This window comes from Phocoena phocoena, chromosome 5 (genome assembly GCF_963924675.1).
Source record: "Phocoena phocoena chromosome 5, mPhoPho1.1, whole genome shotgun sequence".
Classification (NCBI taxonomy): Eukaryota; Metazoa; Chordata; class Mammalia; order Artiodactyla; family Phocoenidae; genus Phocoena; species Phocoena phocoena.
The window spans coordinates 24,302,032-24,324,905 of record NC_089223.1 but is presented as its reverse complement, the minus strand read 5'-3'; the positions used below and the strand labels follow the sequence as shown (position 1 = coordinate 24,324,905).

The 22,874-nt window shown below is 39.4% G+C and overlaps 1 protein-coding gene across 1 annotated transcript in view; it reads right to left on the bottom strand.

The window, feature by feature from the left end:
* The window catches only part of HHIP (hedgehog interacting protein), an 88,927-nt gene that overhangs the window by 14,568 nt on the left and 51,485 nt on the right, over positions 1-22,874 (bottom strand). Inside the window, exons 5-11 of the mRNA XM_065877461.1 lie at positions 16,777-16,928; positions 16,223-16,396; positions 15,466-15,609; positions 11,570-11,691; positions 9,141-9,264; positions 8,059-8,189; positions 4,336-4,417 (exon numbers count right to left, since the gene is read on the bottom strand). Coding sequence (XP_065733533.1) covers positions 4,336-4,417; positions 8,059-8,189; positions 9,141-9,264; positions 11,570-11,691; positions 15,466-15,609; positions 16,223-16,396; positions 16,777-16,928 — 929 coding nt within the window. The remainder of the gene's footprint in view (positions 1-4,335; positions 4,418-8,058; positions 8,190-9,140; positions 9,265-11,569; positions 11,692-15,465; positions 15,610-16,222; positions 16,397-16,776; positions 16,929-22,874) is intronic.

Sequence of the window (22,874 nt, the reverse complement as noted above, 5' to 3'; positions counted from 1 at the left end):
ACCATGCTGAATGCATTTTTATAGGGCATATACTTGTCCATGACCTCTAGTGTTAAGAAATTCTGTCATGTTTGAAAACTAGTCCCTCGTCGAGCCTGTGTCCCTGTTAATAGCTGAAAGGTCAATGGAGCTGCTAAACAGTTTGTATTACTGTCAGGGTGGCCATGAAAACACCGCCTGCAGCAAGAGGACTTGGCAGCTGGGTCAACAGGCACTGTGGGGATTTATCAACCTAGGGAGGCCACTTGCATAAAACTTTGACTGATGAATTGGGACTAGACTGGCTTATTGGGCTAAACCTTCTCCATTATGCATGGCTTTCTTTAGGATGGCAGAGCTGCCTGCCGGCTCCCTGAGACATATGCGAAGGATAAACAGAACCAATTTCCTCTCATGAAGTGATTTTTGAGAAGAAAAAAAAAAAGCACACTTCAGCATCCAGTAGACTAAGGAGTAGGATGAAGATATTAAATAAACAAATAAATAAACAAAGAGCAGTAAGTGGGGTCATCACAGGAGGGGCAGGGAGGAGACAGGAGGGCAGTTTTTGATGTTGGTCACACAAGAGTCTGGGGACAGGACATTTCTGCAAAATGACCTCTGAAGCTGGGAATTTGCACTGTTAATTTACAGACCTCTTAAGGGAATGGGTTGTGTGACTTAGGGGTTAACAGATAAGCAGCGTGTTAAAATAGAGTAAGACTGGGTACACAGGAATTAAATCGACATATTTAAGAATGATTTTATTTTACGAACTCCTGGAGAAATAACCCTGGAAACATTTCCAGGTCAGAAAAGGTCATTTAGTTTAAGTCCATCTGAAACAAAAATTAAAGAATCTTTTTCAATAGTGTGAAAATATTTGTGTTCTATAAAATAAAACTAAAGCTTGGAAAGTTCAAACCTCTGTTAGAATTCTTTCATCTCCATCCCTCAGGAGCGTTTGTGTGATCCTGAAAAGATTTAACAAAGACCAAGCCTCTAAGACATGACTTGGATATTCGAAAACTAGGTACTCAGGGCTCTTTAAAACTCCGTGGACACCTTGACCTCAATTTTGAAACTAACACTACCTCCAAAATTGAGAGATCACCCGCAAATAATTCTTGAATGCATGGAATGAACACCAGTGGTACTAAAGAACTGCATATGCTTTAAATACAATATTTAATTATCTTCACAGCGCTCTACAGAAATGTAGCAGAGGCAGAATGATGACCTGTACTTTACTGACAGGCGAAGGAGCACAGTATGGTGCCACAATGCAGCGTCCACACTAAGGAAGATTCAGAGACAAGACCGTTTGACTGCCTATCCTGCCAGGATAGATCCTCATCTTGACAGGCTTCAGATGGCTCTACTAAGTGAGACTGAAATGAGTGTCCAGCTCTTGTCCTCAATGCCTTGACATCTGCTGGCTGAAGCAGCATCCCAGACCAGGGCATGCAGAACCCAGTACTTGAGGCTTTGGGGGACTCAGCAAGCTGAATGATTGACTGTACTGATTCGCCTCTAACTCCACCCTGCCATGAAATGAGACTCTTCCACTTCTGAAGGTATCCCTGTTCTAACAGGGAGGCAAAATTCCTCCCTTTTACGCTTTTCCTTTACAAACTCCTGAGTTCTAGTGAAGCCATAGAGACAGCTGGTTGTATTCTCATAGAATTTTTGTTTTTTTGATTGCAAACAATGGTATTTGTTTTTTTTTATAACAGGTTATCTTGCCATCCTTTTCTGAGAAGGATGCCCACCGTAAATGATTTTAAACTTATGTAAATGATTATGTAACATATAGCCTGAGACCAGATTGCCCTTACAGACTGAGCTGGTAATGCTGGGACCTCGTCTGCCTTTGTCAAAATGACCAAAGAATATTACATATCGTTTCAAAACTCCCTCATTTTTCTTATATGTGAGTGTGTGTGTGTAGGAAAAAAGAGAAAAAACATAAATCTTATGGTGTGTAGGCATGTAACTTCCATGATACATAATACAGAATATAAAAATGTTATGATTTGTAGTTATTCTCTTTTAGAGTCATGAGTCAACTGAATGTTTGAAATTCATTCTGAAAACACTCTAACAAGTCTGGGGCTCTTCCACAAGAATACAGTTCATTTAAGATTTTCATTTGAGTTAGGTTTTTTGATGTAACAAGAAAAGTCTGTGTATAATTTTTTTCCGTTGATGAGGCTCTTTCTTCAATTTCTTCCTCAAACAGTTTAGGAAAACAGTTGTGCTCTGAAGCAGACATCCTGAACACAGCTAGGTTAGTAATTAGCTCGTGTTTCCAAAATAATCCCGTTCACATATACTAAGAAGTGTCTGCTTATATAGAACTTCCACTCATCTGGGGAGAACTACTATAATAACAAACGTTGGCTTCCAAATCGAAACAGCATGAGGCTCCCAACAAATGTTTATGAAAACATTTGTTTTCTTAGAGTCAGTTTAATTTTGAAATGTATGCCTGGGCCTGTGTACAAGGACTGTGTCTCTGGGACTCTGTTAATCCCCCCACCTTCTGAAAACCAAACACACATCTTAACCCTGGCCGCACGCATGACACGACTCACCAGAAACAGACACCATAATGAGAAGTCAGGCCTTTCAGGTATGTCACTCTGAGACCACCCTACGAGAGGAGGCCCCATGATCACAAAACCAAGGTCCCTCATGGCGGCCCTGGTAATTAGACACTAATAATGGACTGAAGGTGTAAAATTCACCTCAACTCACCACCAACAGACTAAACAATCCAGAGGAAGAGAGAAACATTTCTGTGAGAAGCAGTGAGAATTAATAACACTACCAGAAAGCTTGCAAAAGCACATCAACTTTGACAAATATAATGGAATAACAATGGCTATTTTGAAACTAATGGCAATAGATTTGAGTGAAATCGTAGCCCTCGTTCTGAATCGTTAGAATGCTATTTTATGAATTAACACTGGTTTGACTTTTGTTCTTAATATTGCCACCTTCAACAAGCACCGGAGTGTCTGATGTTTTATTTTTCATTCATTACTTTGCTTCTCACAGAAGGACACTGGTTTCACACTCAAGGAAGAAAAGAACCCTTACAGTGTGTGGATGGGTACTTCTCTTACTGTGAAAGAAAATGTGTACTGTTAAATAGAGAAGGAAAACTATCATTATGACTGTGTGATAGATGGGTGTATGTGATACCTTCTATCATAGAGAGACCATTTTTGGTCTCTTTTTCTGCAGCACCAATGTCAACCTATATTTTTCTCAGGAAAGATAGTGTTTTAGGGTATAGAAAAAGGACAAGAATCTCCATTTGTTAGTCAGTGAATTTTTCAGAAAAACATACACAATTTATAACCTACAAATATTTTAAAAGTGGAATTAAATGAATGCTCTTAGTAAACTTTGCAGATTATCGGAATTTTTTCTCCTAAAAGGGACTTGAAATTTGGGAATTTAAATTTGCAAGTGGGCTCATGAAGCTAAGTTAGCATAGAAAGAATTGGAAATTCACAGCACGGCAAAGCTAGGGTCTGACCACTACTGGCGTTCCATAGTAGTCGTTATTTGTGAAGATACCGAAGTCCTATAATAATTGTTTCTAAAATTATGGCTAATGTCTATTTGACAGTATATAATTTTAGCAGCTTCTGAGAGTTCTGATTTTATCCATGAAATTAACAACTGACGAATGATGACTCAGGATAATTTGAAAGTTGTGTGTGTGTTGAAGTTGGGTGGGTGGGTAGAGAAGAACTGGAGAGGGATCATTATGTTCTCTAAAGGATTAAAACGTTCACATCTTCCTTTTGCCGAAATAAGTAACAAAATATTTCTTCAGTTTTCATTTGTTTAGTCACAGAAGCTGTGAGCATCCAGTTATAAAATGAGGCTCCAATGTTGAGCTGCCGAAATAACTTATCCTGATTACCTAACAAAAGTCATACTAAGCATACTAAGGTCTGCCAGAATGTTCCTGGTTTTCTCGAAAGGAAAGGAGGGTTTATTGCTTCCAACAAGAGAGCGGAAGCCGCTGCCTCATACATCAGGGTCCTCCTCGGACATTTAAGTGAGGACCCTGATTCCACAAATATAATGCTGCTTTCAGATGACAGCAAAGATGCCATGAACGTGATCGAGATAAGGCCTTTAAAGTTCAGGGTGTTCAAGTCTAGGCCTCAGAGACTGGAACTGAGGGTCTCTCAGGAGAGCACTTAGCAGATGGGCAGGGCGGAAATGTTCATCTTTGTTGAGGGCTAATTGCGATTCCATCACTAATTTGAATGCACTGGAATAACTAAGAGAATATTACTTGACTTAACGGAATATTAAAAAAAACCTCACCTTTTGGGATCTACAATTTTGTAGAGTTTTCCATTGTGAGTCTGGGTCATACTTTTACTACTTGATAGAATGTAAACTTCACCTATGAAGAGAGAAATACAATGTTAATTCACAGTATTACAAAGCCTTACCTTCTTTTGCCTAGCAGATTATTATATATATATAATACGTATGTATATATGTATGTGTATGTAGGTATGTGTATGTATATACATATATATTCATACATCCTCAGAAGATCACTTGTCTGAGTGCATCCAAATTCCGGTCACTTCTCCCCACATCTCACTATTACTCCAGTGCGAGCAGGTATTAATCTCTCACCTGGAAGATGGCAACAGCCTCCTAACTGGTCTCCCTGTTTCTACTCTTATTCTTCTATGTTTATTCTCAACATACCAGTCGCAGAGATTCCTTAAAAGGCAAGTTAGATCATATAAATTGGATCACATTCCTCTGTTTCAATACCCTCCAATGGCATCTAATCTCTCTCCCAGCAAAGGTAAGTCCTGACAGTGGCCTACAATGTCCCCCCCTTACTGCTCTGACCCCATCTGCAATGTTTCTAGCCTCACCTCCTGACTTTGGACATGCAAGGCAGGTTCCTGTCCCAGCCTCCTGTCACAGGCCCCTGGTGTCCCAGGCTCCTCCCGCCTCAGCATCTGTCCCACGTCTTATCTCAGGCTCCTGTCAGTAGACCACCACTAGATGCATTGTTCCCCTTTCATGTCTGTGCTTAGATATCATCTTTCTTGACTGTTCTATTTAAAAGTACACTTGTCCCAACTCCTAGCCATCTCTATCCCTCTTTACAACTAGATTTTCCTCCTAAGCACTTATTACCAACGAATGTACAATATATTTTTTAAAAAATTTTTTATTGTCTTCCTTTAGGATGTAAATTTCATGAAAACAGTTTAGATTGTTATCTCTTTATCTGCTCCTGTATCCCCAACTCCTAGAACAGAGCTTTGCACAGAATAGGTGCTCAATAAATAGTTGTAGAACGAGTGTAGAATGGCAAGTTTTATCTTTATTTATTCCACCCAAGATTCAAAGGTTTGGTTACCAAGTTGTTACTGTTAATTGATAATTTGAGGCCAGATGGCATTGGGTACTCCTTTTTAATTTTTAGCTTTTTAAACAAAATACATTTAAATAAATAGCTGGGGGGAGAGAGAGAGAGACCCTTCTGCTCAATCCCAGCTCCATGTCTCTGATTCCTGACACCAGGCTGTGTTCCTGAAAATGAACTACAACAGATGGAGTACCCTCTTAGGAGAGAACCGCTCTCGTTTATTACCACTCCTTCCATATAATTCAATATATAGAACTGATCACATGAATAAGGAATTAGAAGCTGTATTTATGATTATATGTTTATAAGGCTTTAAAATTTATATTTGGTTCTCATTCATGAAATAGGTCTTGATTTAGTCTATATGTCCCTTTTCTATTTTATTATTGTGTATTAAGCACACCCTACTACTTTCTCACTTCTGGAAAGGATGTTATGGGATTTACATTAAAAACACAGACACAACAGAAAAAATAAAAATGACGTTAAAAGGCAAAGGAATGTAAGTTAAAAAAATCATATTTATTTCAAGTACTTTATGTAGTTTGCCGCATTTAGTCCTTACAACAAACCCATCCTAATTTTATAGTTAAAAAAACACACACACACACATAGAAAAAAGACTCTCAACACTTTTTGTTTCAAAAAATGAAAGCTCTAACTCACTTTCTTATATGGCTCTTAATTAAAAACCAAAGAGTTTTGCATTAAAGAGTGAAAGTCTATTTATTTTTAATTATGAAATATACACTATGTTGTTGCTTTTGGACAGTAAGAACTGTATATGCTTCATTTCTTGGTTCTCCTCCCAACACTGTATTAAGTGTGGACAGATATTTGGATATTTTAATGGGGGTGATGCTAATAGGATGAATGATGGTGAGTCACTGGCAGTAAGGTCTGGGGAAATCAAAATGATTCATCAAAATGGTTCTAAATACTCACCTCTAACTCTGCCACAAACAACGTGATCCTAATTTATATTTTAAAATCAGAGTTTGCCAATGACGTTTAAATTACAATTACAGAAGATTTAAGCGAGAAAAGGTATCTTTCTGGTTCATTTGAATGGGGTAGGAGAATTTCAAGGGAAAATTCAATGCAAGATGCTTTCAATGCTAGAACAAGAGAAAGATAGATTGGACTTCTTTTTTTTTGAATCCTTATATTCCTGCGGCTTTGAAATCTGTGTGTTGTGTTTCAGGAAACTTGTCTGAGTCCCTTGGTAACCTAAGTGAATGGCATGGATGTATTTCTGATGAATTCTCTGTTTGATGTAGGAAAACCAAATCTGCGTGTTTAGAGTAAATAATTCTGATTTAGGGACTTCCCTGGTGGCGCAGTGGTTAAGAATCTGCCTGCCAGTGCAGGAGACACGAGTTCGAGCCCTGGTCCAGGAAGATCCCACGTGCCATGGAGCTACTAAGCCTGTGCACCACAACTACTGAGCCTGCGCTCTAGAGCCCGCGAGCCACAACTACTGAGCCTGCGAGCCTAGAGCCCGTGCTCCGCAACAAGAGAAGCCACCGCAATGAGAAGCCCGCGCACCGCAACGAAGAGTAGCCCCTGCTCGCCACAACTAGAGAAAGCCCGCATGCAGTAACAAAGACCCAACACAGCCAAAAATATAAATAAATTTATAAAAAAATATTTAAAAATTATTAATAATTCTGACTTAGCTAGAAACACAACTTTTCTTTCTTAACACCTAGAAATTTATCTCCAAGGCTAAAGGAGCATGGTAGCCATAGTTTGTTTGGATATTATTCTTTAAAGGGAATCATTATGAAAACTACATTTATCTCTGAAATTTAAAATTGGTAGCATTTCACCCTTTGATTGATAACATTCCAATATCAACTTCTTTTTGCTTGGTAAGCTGCATACATTTTGATAACATACCAACAAATAAATTGTATGTTATCCTAGAGATTATCAATGAGAAGATAATTTCCATTCTGTTGGAAAGCAGATCTACAAAGTTGGATTATCTTGCACAAATTTCATGCCTCGATGGGCAAAAAAATAAGGGATAAAGTGAGATTCAGGGGCTTCCCTGGTGGCGCAGTGGTTGAGAGTCCGCCTGCTGATGCAGGGGACGCGGGTTCGTGCACCGGCCCGGGAGGATCCCACATACCGCGGAGCGGCTGGGCCCGTGAGCCATGGCCGCTGAGCCTGCGCGTCCGGAGCCTGTGCTCCGCAACGGGAGAGGCCACAGCAGTGAGAGGCCCGCGTACCGCAAAAAAAAAATTGACATTCAGATTCCAACAAATTTTAATTTATTCCAAGAGACATGGGTAAGTGCAAAGGTTCAGATAAAGAATATAAACAAATGACTTAGCTGCATCAAAAATATCAGTAGGCATTTAAAATTTTCTGTCTTCAGACTCAAAAATTCTCTTTTGTTCCCGAGTCCCAGTTTTCTGCTTTATTACTTTCATATTTCTGGTGGCGTGGGTGGGAATAAGGTTTAAAGACCCCCAGAGAAAGTTTATTGGAAGAGAATACTGAGTTGGTCCTCTTTGCTGTAGGTTACATTTCCAACAAATGGAGGATGAGATTGTTATACTTATTTTTCAGAGCAGAACAGAGCCTCTTGGGCAAAGATTGAGAATGGAACTTAACAGAAATAGTTTGTACAGTACCTAATTCGTCTTCTCCAAATCCCAAAATGTGACCTGAAAAGTAACCTCTACAGGAACCACCGTTGCCAAGACAGAGTGGCTTTTCTTGCCATTGCTTGGTCACAGGACTTTGCTGGAGGGTTAAGAAATTCCTACAACAAAACATACCAGAAACCTACGATGAAAATATGCTTTTGCCTGAAAAACACAATAAAATGTTTAAAATAAAACTCATAATAAATAATTGTTGTGCCACAGACCTGGCTTCTAAAGGGAAAAATAATATAGCCCATAATGTGTGTGAATACGCCGAAATTCCCATGTGAAGAGAAAGTACTTAAGATAGTATTTTGTTTGGAGGCGGGGTACTAAAAGTACCTGAGTCTGAGAAAAGCCCTCCCCTTCATCCAGGGAATGATACTTCCTCTCCAGGACTAGACTCCATGCTGTGCTATTAATCAGAGAGAGGGATGGGGGAAGATCATGGGGTCAGTACTCTTTTTTAGTTCCTTTCAGCGACCAAGCATATCAGCTCTGCCATATGGCCTGAATGCCAGTGACACGGGGAACAAGATTCTTATTTTGGGTTTCATCACAGAGTTTCTTATAATTATCAACAATGTGACCTCTAAACTTTAGGCTAAAATTTAATTTTGTAGCATTCCTATGAATAGAGACAAATTAAGGTCTGTTGCCAAAAGTCCCAAAAGTTTGGCAAAAGCAAAAACTCTTAGCCTTCCAGATAATGTTTAAAATATTTATACAACTCATGTAAAACCACAGTTTTCAATTTACTCATGATCATGGTAAATTTATGTTAAGGATGAAGGGAAGACTCTAAATAATATGAAATGTCTATCTGAAGACCTCTCTGCTCTTAAAAATTATTTTATGAATTTGATCAAGTCTGTTTAAAAAGCATCTCTTAGGAAGTTCTTGAATTATCCCACCAAACATGGTGGAACTAAAAGTAAATAATATATATGTGTGTCCCACACCTGACTTCCAAAGGGAGGCAATCATTTGAATATTTTATGATGGTTTGCCCAATAATCAATGGATATGTCATTTGATCTATCAAACTGTGGTATCAGGAAACCTACCCATTACGATCTCCAAACACGTAGCTTCCATAGAGTCTTTCCGACTGGCAGCCTCGGTAAACAAATCCACCAACCAAAGGACCGTTACTGAATGGCTTGAATTCTAAAAGTGATGGCTCACTTTCTGGAAATAAATAAACATAACATTAGATCAAATGAAACATATTTTCATAAAGGAAAAGTAATGTAGGCCACACCACAATTATTACAGTAATTTAACTCTGAAATGTGTTCCATGATGCATAAGATGGATCCTTGTTGTAGATATTTAGTGAAAATAATTACCCCTTTTGCTTAAATATAATGTAATTAAATATAATGTAAAGGGCTTCCACACATAGCGGAATGAAATAAAAATGCTCTGCAAATGTTTGTTGTTATTATAACTGCCAAGATGTATAAAATTTTCAATGACATTAGAATCTGGTATTTTGCAAAATCATGGACCTTAGAACTAAAATACTTTAAAAAATACTTAATTTTTTTAATATTGAATTTTTTGTAGAAATGCTTTTGCATATGCCTACTAAACTAAGCCAGACCTCTCAAATTTTATAAAATGCTTAAAACTTCAAGCTTTAAAGAAAATAAAGGTATGGTACATAAAAGGTCTTCAAAACCACATTTGTTGCATATTTTAAAACACTGTCACTTAGTCAAGTAATATCTTCATTTAAAATGTCTTAAGAGTTCTGTTTATAGAGTTATGTGGTTAGCAAAGTCTATTTCAGTCATTCCTTCAGAATTACATGTGGATAGACATGTATCTCAGTCTTTCCAGGCATGTCATTATGTACTTGAATACAGGGATGCCAGTTGCAATGGAAAAGATACAAAGTCAGCTGCAAATTAATTTGAAAATTACTTATTACGTACTTAAATAAGTCACTATCAACAGGAAGTATTTTAGGCAAAAGCTTCTGTGGAAAGACAGTAATTCTAAAGTCCTTCCCCCACCCCATGCGATTATGGTGAATACGATATTATAAAAAGTAGAACAGATATGTTTTAAATAACCAGGATATTGAGAGGCAGCGTAACTGAAAGACTAAGGTCATGAACTCTGGAGTCAGGTTCAAATCCAGATCCTGCCACTTTACGTGGTGTGACAGTCAACCTTTCTGTGTCTCAGTTCCCTCATTTGTACAATGTGGCCAATAAGAGCGCCTACCACATAGGGTTTCTCTGTAAATGAAATGAGTGAAGTTTGCAAAGTGCTTACTGCGGGAGCTGGCAGGTAGCAAGCATTGTGGATGTGGCTATTTCCTTTTTTTTTTTCCTGATTTATCGAGGTATAATTAACAAATAAAATTATACATGTATGTGCATATATGTGTGTGCATGTGTGTATGTATATACATGTATGTGCATATATGTGTGTGTATATATACACATTGTAAAAGGATTCTGTGGCTGTGTGTTTAATACATAAATGTAAGGCCATCAATATTATAACCAGTTTCAGCTGAATCCCAATTAATGTGATTGCAGAATTTAATCTACAAATATAACCAAAATTCCCACAAGCTAGTGACTCATTAGATTTTTTTTCTAACCACATTGTTCTTTGGTTTGGCTGTTATAAGATGCACACACACATATATGAATACCTGAAAAAAAATAAAGTAAAATAACTGAATACCACATGAACCAACACAGCTGCTTCATTCCTGGTACTAAGTAAATATCCGTATTGAATGAATAAGTAGAAGAAGCCATCAATTTAATAATCTTCATCTACTATATTCCCTGAATCATAATCATATTTGATATATTGTTTCCTCTAAAAGGAGCATATACAAAAACACTGAAAAATATTAACTTTATATTTTAATATGTATCTCTAAATACTCTAGTAATCATGTTATTAAAAATAAGATCTAAACATTCCATCTTCATGACTTGGGTAAATAAGTCATGTTTTTATAAGTCTATTACTTTGTTTTCTCTAAAATAAACACCTTTAAAAAATACATTCTTATTTGAAACACTTATAATTTTCCTAATTGCTGAGACTAGTACGTTGGGTATTGAGAAATTTCTTACCTTCAACAGTTGTTTTTTTCCCTCTGTATATAAGATGTTAAGACAAGTTCTCCCTTATATATTAAATAAATAGAAGGTATTCATCTCGATTCTCAGATGAGCAAAATATAAACTGCTAACTTTTGAAGGTCCATTAAATTTTTTGGACCTACAGAGCACCATTCAATCCATGGGAAAGGTAATTACCCACATGGAACCCCTAGAGCTTGTAAGAGTCCAGTACTGGACCTTTAAAAAGTGAGCAATTGACGCCCTCACCATGGTTAGGCCAGTATTTTGATGCTTTCCCAAATGCTCATTTTGCAGAAATCCTTTTCTCTTCATATATTAAAATAAAACAAAGCCCAAACGAAAGCCAAATCAACAAATTATGCTCTACTTACCATAATCTTTTCCCTTAATTATCTGTAGGATTCTGGCGGATGATCTGTTCTTTCCATTGGAGTCTGAGCAAAGTATCGTTAAATTGATGTTTATGTCAGTGGGGTGTCGATCCACAGCACATCTGCGACAAAATGGGGGTGACACCCATGAATTCCAACCGGGGTATCTTCAAAGCTCAGACCAGAGATTCCTGACATAGGAATCCTTTGTGGGCTGGCAAGGATCCTACAGGCGATTTAGTTTGGAACCTCTAAAAACCACCGAAGGAAACATCCTGTTTGCTTACTCTGCTGAAGTTTCATGATCTCTGGAGTGTATTTCTTAATTTCTCTTGGTATCTACCTCCATTATGAATATGCACACTGACTCAGAACATTTGTTAGTCTGTTGTTAAGGAATAGCACATGTATAATACACTGGTAAAGTATAAGGGTAAGAATGGCGGCACCATCAATTCACACCTGCAACACGTGCGACACCAAGAACACTTGGTCCCCAACTTAATGATGATTCAGCTTTATGATGCTGTGAAAGTAGTATACATGCAGTAGAAACCATACTTCCAATTGTGAATTTTCATCTTTTCCCGGGCTAATGACATGTGGTACAATACTCTCTCGTGATGCTGGGCAACGGCAGCTGCAGCTCCCGGTCAGCCACTCCATCACGAGGGGAAACAACGATACGCTGACACCGATTCCGCACCCCTGCAACCATTCTGCTTTCCGCTTTCAGTACAGTACTCAATAAATGACATGAGATATTCAACATCAAATAGGCTCTGTGTTAGAAGATTGTGCCCAACTGTAGGCCGGTATGAGTGTTCTGAGCACGTTTAAGGTGGGCTAGACTAAGCTATGATGTTCGGTAGGTGAGGACCATTAAGCGCATTTTCGACTTAACGGTATTTTCAACTGATGATGGCTTCATCGGGACTTAACCCCATCATAAGTCACGGATAACCTGTAATAGTTATAGTATTAGTTTTGTGTTTCTTACATAGAATCACTACGTTCTAAAGTGTGGGCTGCTCTAATGAAGGAAAGCATGCACTCCAGTTCAAGGAATAAGATAAAGCTGATCCCCACAACCATTGAGGTCTTTCACGTGGACTCTGACTTTGTGTTCACCCCCCAGTCTGGGGCCAGAATATTTCTGTGACTTAAGCCACTGACTGTAAAGTCCATGGGGACAGGAACCACTTCCGACCTCTTTATCACTGTATTTCTACTCCTTAGTTCGAACCCAGGAATATAAGAGGGGCTCAATGTCTGTTGAATGTTGAAGTCAATGAGTGACTAGGTATGGGGAGTTTGGGTTGGGGGAAGAATGAAGTTGAATAACATTTTTGAAGTTCTCACAAATTTGGAAAACAGTCTTGCACTGTATTTAGGTTTCTCAAGCTTGGCATTATGGACATTTGAGGCCAGATAGTTCTCTCTTTTGCGGGGGGAAAGGGGGTTGTTCTGAGCACTATAGGATATTTAGCGGCATCTCTGATCTCCATACACTCGATGTCAGTAGCATGATCTCCTCCTTCTAATTTGTGAAACCCAAAAATGCTTCTAGATATCGCCAAATGTCCTCTGGGGGCAAAGTCATCCCATTGAGAATCACTGTTTTAGGCCAATAAAATACACTAATGACAAAAACAAATTCATTGGGGCTATTAAATAAATTACAAAATTAAAAAGAAAATCTGAGAGTAGATTCTGGGGCTTAAGAGACGTAAGAGTCACATGCAGCAATTATTTAAGCAACAACGACAGTGAAACAAAACCTGTTGACTCCAAATGATCCCATTCATGTTAGCCTGACCTGCCAAAGGTGGGTTAGTGGTTCTGTGGCCACAGTCACTTTCTTGTCCTCATTAATTCAATGATTCGCAGAATACAACGTCTGGCAGGGATCCTGACACGGGCCTGCTGTGACTTAAGGTGGAACCAAGTCCATACAGGGTGAGAAATTTTTCCTGTACTGCTTTTCTTTTGAAAATGGAGAAACTCTGACCAAAAAAGCTTTGTGTTTCTAACAAAGAAAGAGCAAAGAGATCTTTGGCCAGGTCTCCCAAAGGTGGAGTTGCTGGAGACCATGAGGTCTAGCTCTGACTGAATATCAAATCCACCAAGAACCATGTGGCCTTTTTAACCTTTAGCCTCATATAAAAAAGAGCGCAGACAGTGAAACTTCTCGGTATGATACTGTAAGGGTGGATCCATGTCATTATACCTGTGTCCAAACCCATAGGATGCACGACCCTAGGAGGGAACCCTACGTAAACTATGGTCTTTGGGTGGTAATGATGGGTCAGTGTAGGGTCATCAATTGTAACAAATGTACCACTTGGGTGGGGGAGGTTATGTATGTGAGGAGGCAGGGAAATCTCTGTGCTTTCTGCTCCATTTTGCTGTGAACCGAAAACTGATCTAAAGATGAAAGTCTTTAAAAAAAGGCAGGGGGAGGTGCCTGATGCCAGCTACCTCAGAGTGGTGGCTGACAGTCATCAATCAGGTGATGGGCACGTGATACGTGGCTTGCTACTCTGCACCAAGGTGCTTAATAAGAGCCAGCTTTACTTTCAGCCAATAATGATTTTAGTTCCCTTTCTGCTTTATTAAATCCTCCTTTGCTTGAAATACTCTTGGAGGGAGGCAGACTTTTCAGCCCTCTATCACGGGAAGAGGTAAGACTCCACAGCACAGGCGTCCTGCCACACATAAGGTCTGTAAGGCACCTCGCCCTGTGTTTTCACACTGAGGGTCGGGACCCCCCGGGAAGGTTGCATGAAGGCTCCAGTGGGATTGTGGTGACTCAGGCTGCTCGACTTCAAAGTGCTGCTTTGTGGTGGTATCTGCCGGGTTCTGAGCTCTAGGAATGGAATGTGACAGTTTCATCCACTTCCTGAACCCACCTTAAGTAGTCCCTGTCGCCCAGATTTTAAGATCTGCTGAGATGCCAAAAGGGAAATGAACTGTAGACTTGGACTTTGATGGAAGGGAGATGAAGGGCAAGGAGGGATTATAAAAAGAAAAAGTTCGAGAAATACTCACCTTGCATGTAGTGAACACTCAGTAAATATTAAATAGCAATAATAACTAGTAAATGAATAAATGTGGCCAGATACCTCTTAGTATGAGTAACAGACCACAGATTAGATAAAGCTTTCATCATAGAATTGCTATATTACACTTCCTAGCATTTTTCAAGTATACCCCAAATGTCTCATTCTACATTCTTCTTAGCGGTCCTTTCTTTATGGTTCATTGTAGTAAACAGGCAGTCTGAATTCCTTCAGTATTTGTAATTTCTTGCAAGTAAAAAAATGTTAACATTTAGCTCAATTCCTTCCAAATGACACTGTGTCATCATCTGTTAAGTGAAGCTATGATAATAAGAACCATAATTTATTTAAAATCCATCACGTGTGTCAGATACTCTATTTGATTCTTCACTTATAGATCTGTATTTAATCATTACAGAATCCTTGCAAGGTGGCTATTACCATCCTCATTTAATGTATTTATAAGGAAATTAGCATTTAGAGTGGTTTAAGGAGACCAAGTTTATTATCTGTCTGAACTGTTCAGATTAAAGTCTTCATCATGACACCTGTCCACCAGTGTTTATCCAATAATAACTCTCCAAAATGTTAAGGCGATATTTCTCTGTGAGCTTGTCCTCTGCCTTGTCTAATCTGCCTTCTCCATCTGCTTCACACATTAATAGAAGAAAGAGGGCAAAATACTCGGTAAGATAATGAACCAGTGTAATTTTAGAGGCATAACCTTGGATACCACTCTTAGCTGCTCCGTGCCCGGAAACCCTCCTTCTTTCCCCACTTTGTGAATCCCGGCCCTGCTGTAAGGCAGGAGAGAGGACGGGCTTGTGTTCTCACCTGCCTGGATCGTGGAGGCCGTGGGCAAACACTTCCGGGGGCTGGTTGGTGCTGTTGAAGTGCGGGTTGCTCCTGGGTATGGAATAAGGCACGTGGCACATGGCAGTATCCACGTCCAGACGGAGCACGGAACCTGTGAAGTCGCTGAGGAATCGGAGGACAACGTAAGTGCTTTCCGTTTTTGTTAGGTATTGCGCCTACCCTCAATGCAGGGAAGTTGCCCTATGGCTAAAAAACCACCCCCCGCCCCCCATTTGAGACAAAATTATTAAAGTTCCAAATTCCATATCGTGGGAAATGAAACCAGGGGCAGTTTGGCTTCAGACACGTGGCAGCACCGAGACACAGCTCGACAGTGGCTGAAGGCTGCAGCCTTGGTGGTGCACTGCTTTTGGTATCTGTCCTCTAAAATGTTTTTTTTTTTTTTTGCCAAGCCACATATTTAACGTCCCCCAGGAAGCTCCGCTGGACAATGCTGGTCCATTAGGTAGAGTGTCGAAGGCAGCAGGGATGTGCAGGGCAGCTACTGCACAAACCCCACAGCAGGAACTCGTTTCAGGACATCTCAGTAGAGCGACTTTCAAAAATACTATAACAGCATATGTATTTGAATTCCTCTTCATGTTATAAATGCAGATGCTGATAATAAAAGTTGAATATTTAACTGAGGTGATATCATTCAAAGACATAAGTGATATAACTCACTTAAAACATTTTACCATCAAGGGGCATCTGTTGTTTTGTTGGATTTTTTTACCTTAACCCATCCATTTCTTCCATGTCATCCAGAGTGATCATCCCATCACCGAGGATGATGTACAGAAAGCTGTCAGGACCGAAGAGCAGCTGTCCTCCCAGATGCTTTCTGTGGAGTTCTGCGACCTCAAGAAATACTCTGGCCGTTCTCAAATCAACTTGATGGGGATTTTTTCTAGGTGGTGGGGAGGAAACAAACCATGATTGTGAAAGACGTAAGGTGAACCCACGGAAAGTAAATAGGGCACAAAGGGGGAAGCAAACATGTGGCACGTAAATAAGCAAACATACTGAAAATGCAGCCAATAAAAATTACTGAAAAATTATGTTAGTCTCCAGGTTTCCAAAGTGTAGCATTTAAGTTGAAAGAGAATTGTGGAGAAGTGCCAAAGCTACCATTTTTCGCAATTTTCCTTAAAGACACACACAGGATTTTAAGCCAGATGGAGATTGGGGTTTAATTATTGCCACCTGATGGTTAATTATTTGTAACTTCTAGACAAAAAATTATAAAGAGATAATGAGAAAATAAGATGAAATGTCTTTTAGTAGTACCTGGATACTGTGTATTCCACAACTCTGAGAATATGGTCATGAGGCCCCATAGCCCACCGTTCTTGGTTGGTGGTATAAGACACATAGAGCTTTCCATTTTTCTTGTAATTGGGATGGAATGCAAGGCTTAGCAGTCCTCTTTCATCTCCTCCCTGCAGTCAAATGAAAAACACAAAGAATTGTGAAGTTAATTATGTTCTTTATTGTGTTTCAACTGGAACCCCCAAAAGAGTCTCTTTCTTTCTCCTGGATAATCTTTGCCCAAACTCTTTTCTTTTCTTCCTTGCCTACTGCACAAAAAGGATTATAAAACATTTCACTTTGCGGAACTCTTTAAGGGTTAGAACAAGACAATTGTCTTGTGTGGTTATCTATACGCAAGACCCTTACACCACTTTTGTCAAGTGATTTGTGTATGTAATCTGGGGAAGCTAGGAAGACAAGTTTAAGTGCTGTGAAGAATTCTTTGCTGGGTTACTAGGTTGCTTGTAGTTCACAGAAGACAAATAAAAAGGTTCGTAATCAGCAGTGACTTCTAGTCCAAGTCTCCAAAACCTAAAACACAGTGTGGGCTGCCAACTCCCACTGTCTTGGCAATCTGTTTAGAAAACAGTTAAATTGCTTGTGTAATATGTAAACCTTTGTTTTACCCTGGAGGCATCTACATCAGTTGTCACAACCGTGGTGGTCTGTTCATCATAGCTAGGTAATAAGCAGCCTTGGCCTCTCTACATCGAAATGAGGTATTTTTACATATATCCCTTTGCTGCCTAGAGTTTTTTTTCCTTATAGAAAAATGGAGAAATGAAAGGAGAGCTAAAAGCCAGGGCTGGGATGGGGGTGGGAGAAATCCTAGAGAGGAAAGGAGACACTAGGAAATAAAAGAAAAATCCCAAACAACCTTCTTTTGTTATTGTATGAATGTCAAGAATTGTATACATTAGGCATGCCAAATGCTGTAACAATTAAAACATCATCGTGTGCTTAAATAGAAAGGCATTTTATCTTTATTTTCTGCTAATTCAGCTCGATGAAACTCAATATGGTCTTAGCATTTGTTTTATCCCACAAGTAGTCTAGGAATTTCTATAATGAAATCAAAGTATCTAAAATTATCTAGATCAGAGACTTCAAGTTCAAATTCTGGTAAGCCAGGGAGCACTTCCTCTGTGCTCTGCTGAGTTATGCACAACGGCGAAAGAAAAACGTGGCAGACACTGAATGTTGCGACTGCCGCTAGGACATCACCTCATACACGCTGTTTCATTCAACAGCACAACATTCTTATGGCAAAAAGCTGTAAGTTACTCCTTAGAAGTGTTAGAGGAAAAAAAGTCTCTAATACCGCCATGTCTTCACAAGGCTGTGCTCAATCACGGAAGCGCTCTCCTGCCTCTGTCCCCCAGGATAGCATGTGTTACTAACAAAGCACAGAACTGTTTGTAGTTTGTGTGCTACAAGGATTTGTGAATTTAAAGCTTTAGGCATAAAAGTTCACTTTTAATAAGCACCATTTGTTTTATTTCCCAGATTAGAGAAAAACTGCTTTCAGAGGTATGCCATCCAACGCGGAAAACATCCAAACTTTAAGAGTGTGTAAATAATAAAGTGGATGCAAATATCCCAGACCTACCAAATTATTATTCAAATGTCAAAAAAAGGCAGTCTCTTCATTTGCATATCACGATATGATTAATTTTAAGAACAAGCTCGCAGAAGGGTTAAGTCTCTAGGACTAGGATTTATGAATGAGCCTTGTTTTTTGGGGTTATCTTGTTATGATGATTTTAATATTGACTCAACATTGCTGTTTTTCTTCTTATATCTTCAGTAAATAAACATCTCTTGCCTTTCTTATGAGATATTGAAAACAGGGATGTGTAACTAAGATTCGATGGTAGAAAAGCCACTGCACATGTAAACCTCCTTGATAGATGTATAAGAAGGCCTAGGGGTGGGATTTAGTTTGTGATTAATTCCTCTCCGCATATATTTCCCTCTAAAGCTGTGAATGCAGGGTAAGTACTGCAAACCCACTTCACAAATGTTTGCGTTCCACTGTAAGAAGCTTTTGTTGAAAGTAGTTCTTTTGTAGTTTTTAATCAAATCATCTGAGAGACAACTTGAGCTGGCTAGCAACATAGTTTAAAACTGTGCTGCTTGCTTTTTGGGAATTAGGAACATAGAATTCATGCACTGTAGAGAGACAGATGGGAAAAGAGATCAAAATAAATCCACAAGTGGTAGAAGACAGTCATTTACGTTAAAGATTCACCTATCACACGAATGAATCTAGAGGGGCATCGCTGACTTTTATTAAAGGGCCAAATATGGAAACAGAATGAGACATCTGAATGACAAGAATATAAATCAAAAAAGTCATTTTAAAATGTCCTGAACTTTTCAGGTTATAGGATTTATATTTGTGTAATCATTACATGTGATTTCATATTTTTAAAGTCAACTTCCAGGTGTGAAGTAGTGTTCTGGGTGGTTTAGAAACATGACTAATGACTCAAGTTATTTCAGAGAAATACTCACTTTCATAACTATATTGATGAAAGTATTTAACATTCTATGTAAATATCCTAGAGTGTCTCTTGAAACTAGCTTTTAAAATCATGTCGTATAGCACAACTCTTAAATGCTCAGAGATTGGGAAGGAAGGATATATGACTGCTGTCAGGAGATTTAGCTCGAATTAGCCTGCAGAGTTATGCTGTCCATTTAAAGTATGTTACTGACAAATCATAAAGATGGAGAAGTATGTCCAAAATGTTGTCCTTAGTCATGTGAGAAGCAGCAGTGTGTCCAAATATTCACATTATACTTTGTTACTAGTACCAATAGCTTTGTGTACACATCGTGCTTCTGGGAGTATACATCACTGCCTGAAACAAACGGGCAACAAGTAATTTACAAGCAATACTTTAGGGTTTCCTCTGTTTGGGTAATGCTTTTTTTTTTTTCCAAAGAAGGTTTAACTTTGGACCAGGGTCAGAGGCCATAATGCCAGAACCACCACTAGACATTTGAGGCTTCCAGACCCCCTGTGGTTGCTTCAACCATAGTCTTCACCGGCACATTGCCGCCTGACAGCCCGAGTGTTGCCCCTGCAGTCAGGATTGGACCAGCAGCCCAGCTCTCCCAGGCTCAGCAGAAAGCCCTTGTGTCAATGTTAGACTGTCTTCTTATTCCTTCCCATCCGTTCCCCTCGTTATGTGTAGCTTTACGGATTTGAAACCATGCCCTCCTTCCAGAAATGTCAAATTACTGAACTGTTTCTGCTGAGCATTTGGAGAGAATGAACCTCTAGTGAGTTTAATTAGTTCAGCCAAGCTGTCTTAAAAGGGAGACAGACACATTTGTAGAATGGCAAATGGAAGATGTGCGGGGTGGGGAGCCACACCTTTCAAAAAGACACTGACTTCTGACATCATACTTTTGAAAACTATTAACCCCACGTCCAAAATGTTGTCCTTAGTCATGTGAGAAGCAGCAATGTGACCAAATATTCACATTATAGTTTGTACTTCGTTACTAGTACCGATAGCTTTGTGTGCTTCTGGGAGCGTATATCACTGCCTGAACTAAATGGGCAACAAGTAATTTACAAGCAATACTTTAGGGTTTCCTCTGTTTGCGTAATGCTGTTTTTCTTTTTTTTTTCAAGCTCACTGACTGAAGCCTCAACCAAGCATCATCGTAGGCTACCCTGAGCCCCTGTCTTCCCCGTGCTCAGTCCTCTCAAGATATGAACTTCTGGACAGCCCCTCACCGAGCACCAATGACTCCTCAAAATCAGGTAGCTGAATGATTTGAAAATAATGTCCCTATACACTTTGGAACCTTGAGATTAACCCATGTTTCAGAGTAAATCATAAAACCCTCCTTAGAGACTTTTAATAAGTAGTTAACTGCCATTCTAATTCTCATTCAGCTCTCAGGAACAATTTCACAGGGTCAGCAGAAAAGAGACAAAAACCCCAAACAAAGAGTATTGATGACTTTCACGTAAGTACAAGATCAGATCTAGTCCTATAGTTTTGAGATAAACTCTTCCCTGGTGAACACATGGAAGTTGTAACCAATTGACTATGAATAGTCCTCTTTGAAGAAAATGAAGCATCTATTGAAAAACACAGAGAATCATAAGGTGATTCTAACAAGAAGTATGTTTTTCTTTTTTAAGAGAAATTTTGGGCATGGCCTTGCATTATGATATTTTAAAGAAAACACTCCAGTGTGTTCATACTTTCAATGTGGTTAATTTTTTTGACTTCCAACTTCTTTAAAATTTGCCTTAGTATATGTACATTTTTTCATTCCCGTGCCTTCATATTTCATATTTGGCAATCGACTTGTGTATTTTAGGAAACAGGACTGGGCAGCACTGAGCTGGGAGCATCATTTCTCATTTTTCCATAGTTTGCTTACTGACCTTTTGGCAAGTGACTGGCTTCAAGTTCAGTGATCTATACAGCAGCCTTATGGTATAGAGAAAGCAAGGAAACATAGATTAAAGTAAATAATGCACTGCTAAATTCAAGATATTCCTTGTTACCCCCTTGTCAAAACAATTGCGTATTTAACATTCATTCGACAAATATTTATTGAATACCTACTACGTGTTAGGCATTGTACTTGGCACCAGGGATAAGACAATCAGTGAGAACCAATTCCTGCCCTCCAGGAATTTACCCATGGAAGCAGATAACAAAGGAACAAGGGGACTTGGAGACCAATGTGGGCCCCTCCTCGTGCAAACCTGTACTTCTCAGACTGGAACTTTTTGCTGTTTAGAAATGACAAATAGGTTTATCTGAGAATTATTAGCTCAGATACAATAGCAGGTGTATTGGTTTTCTCTTGCTGCTATGAAAAATCACCATGAACTTAGTGGCGCGAAACGATCCAAATATATTATTTTAAAATTTGTAAGTTAGAATCAAACATGGGTCTGACTGGGCTAAAATAAATGTGTCTGCAGGGCTGTGTTTCTTTCTGGAGGCTCTAGGGGAGAATCCATTTCCTGTCCCTTCCAGCTTCTAGAAGCCATCAGGCATTCCTTGGTTGATGTCCTCCTCCCTCTATCTTCAAAGCCAATAACAGCAGGATGAATCCTTCTCATATCTCATCCCTTTGACCTCTGCTCCCCCTTCCACTTTTAAGGATTTGTGATGACATTGAACCCACCCAGATAATTCAGTATAATCTTAATTCCAGTGCAGCCTCAATTTCCCTTTGCCATGTAAAGTAACATATGCACAGGTTCTGGAGGTTAGGATGAGGACATCTTTGGGGGAGGGGCAGTTCCTGCCTACCACACGGCTATTTTAATCTATTTTTTAAAAGGATCCAAAGCATTGATGACTTGAGCCATCTTGGCCGTGCCCTGCTGTGAGCACCCTGAAAGAGGAGGTTGGTGAAATTCACCTATACGTTCACAGAGAGATACCTAAGGAGAGCGCTTTCACAGCAAGCACTCTCCCTCAGCTGTGAGTATTGCAAGAACAACCAACACCCTTCAGAGTGAAGTGAAAGCACTTTTCAGAATGGAGGAGGAGAAGGAAGAGACCATCTGTTAACATGTGGGCATAGATGAATTCAGTCAAGAGCAAACTCCTGTGTTAATCACAGGATGCAAAGAAGGTAAAATTCAATGTGGGCAAACCATTTCCATGCAATGGAGGATTTTAAACTCACTAAAATTGTGTTATTTTGCTTTGTTCATGAGTTTTGAAACACACTGTAGGGTATTCATTTCTCCAACAACTCCTGGAAAAGATGAGAAGTGTTGCTTTTCAATAGCTCCAAGTCTAATTTGGTCTCAGAAAGGAGTCAATCCCCTGAGGCCCCTGACTTAGTTTATGGGAGGGACTGCGTGATGTGGTCTGTGCTATACCAAAAAATGTACTTGGTCTTTGGCCCTGGATCTTGGCACAGAGCTCCTAAAACCATTGGAATTTCCTGAGTGAAAGGAGTGTCTTTTGTACTTCATAATAAGCCCTGTCAACCTTACCTGAGTTTATGCTAATGAAGGGACTCTTGGTGGGCCCCCAGATAGCTTCAGAATGGGGGCTGGTAGCCAGAGGGAC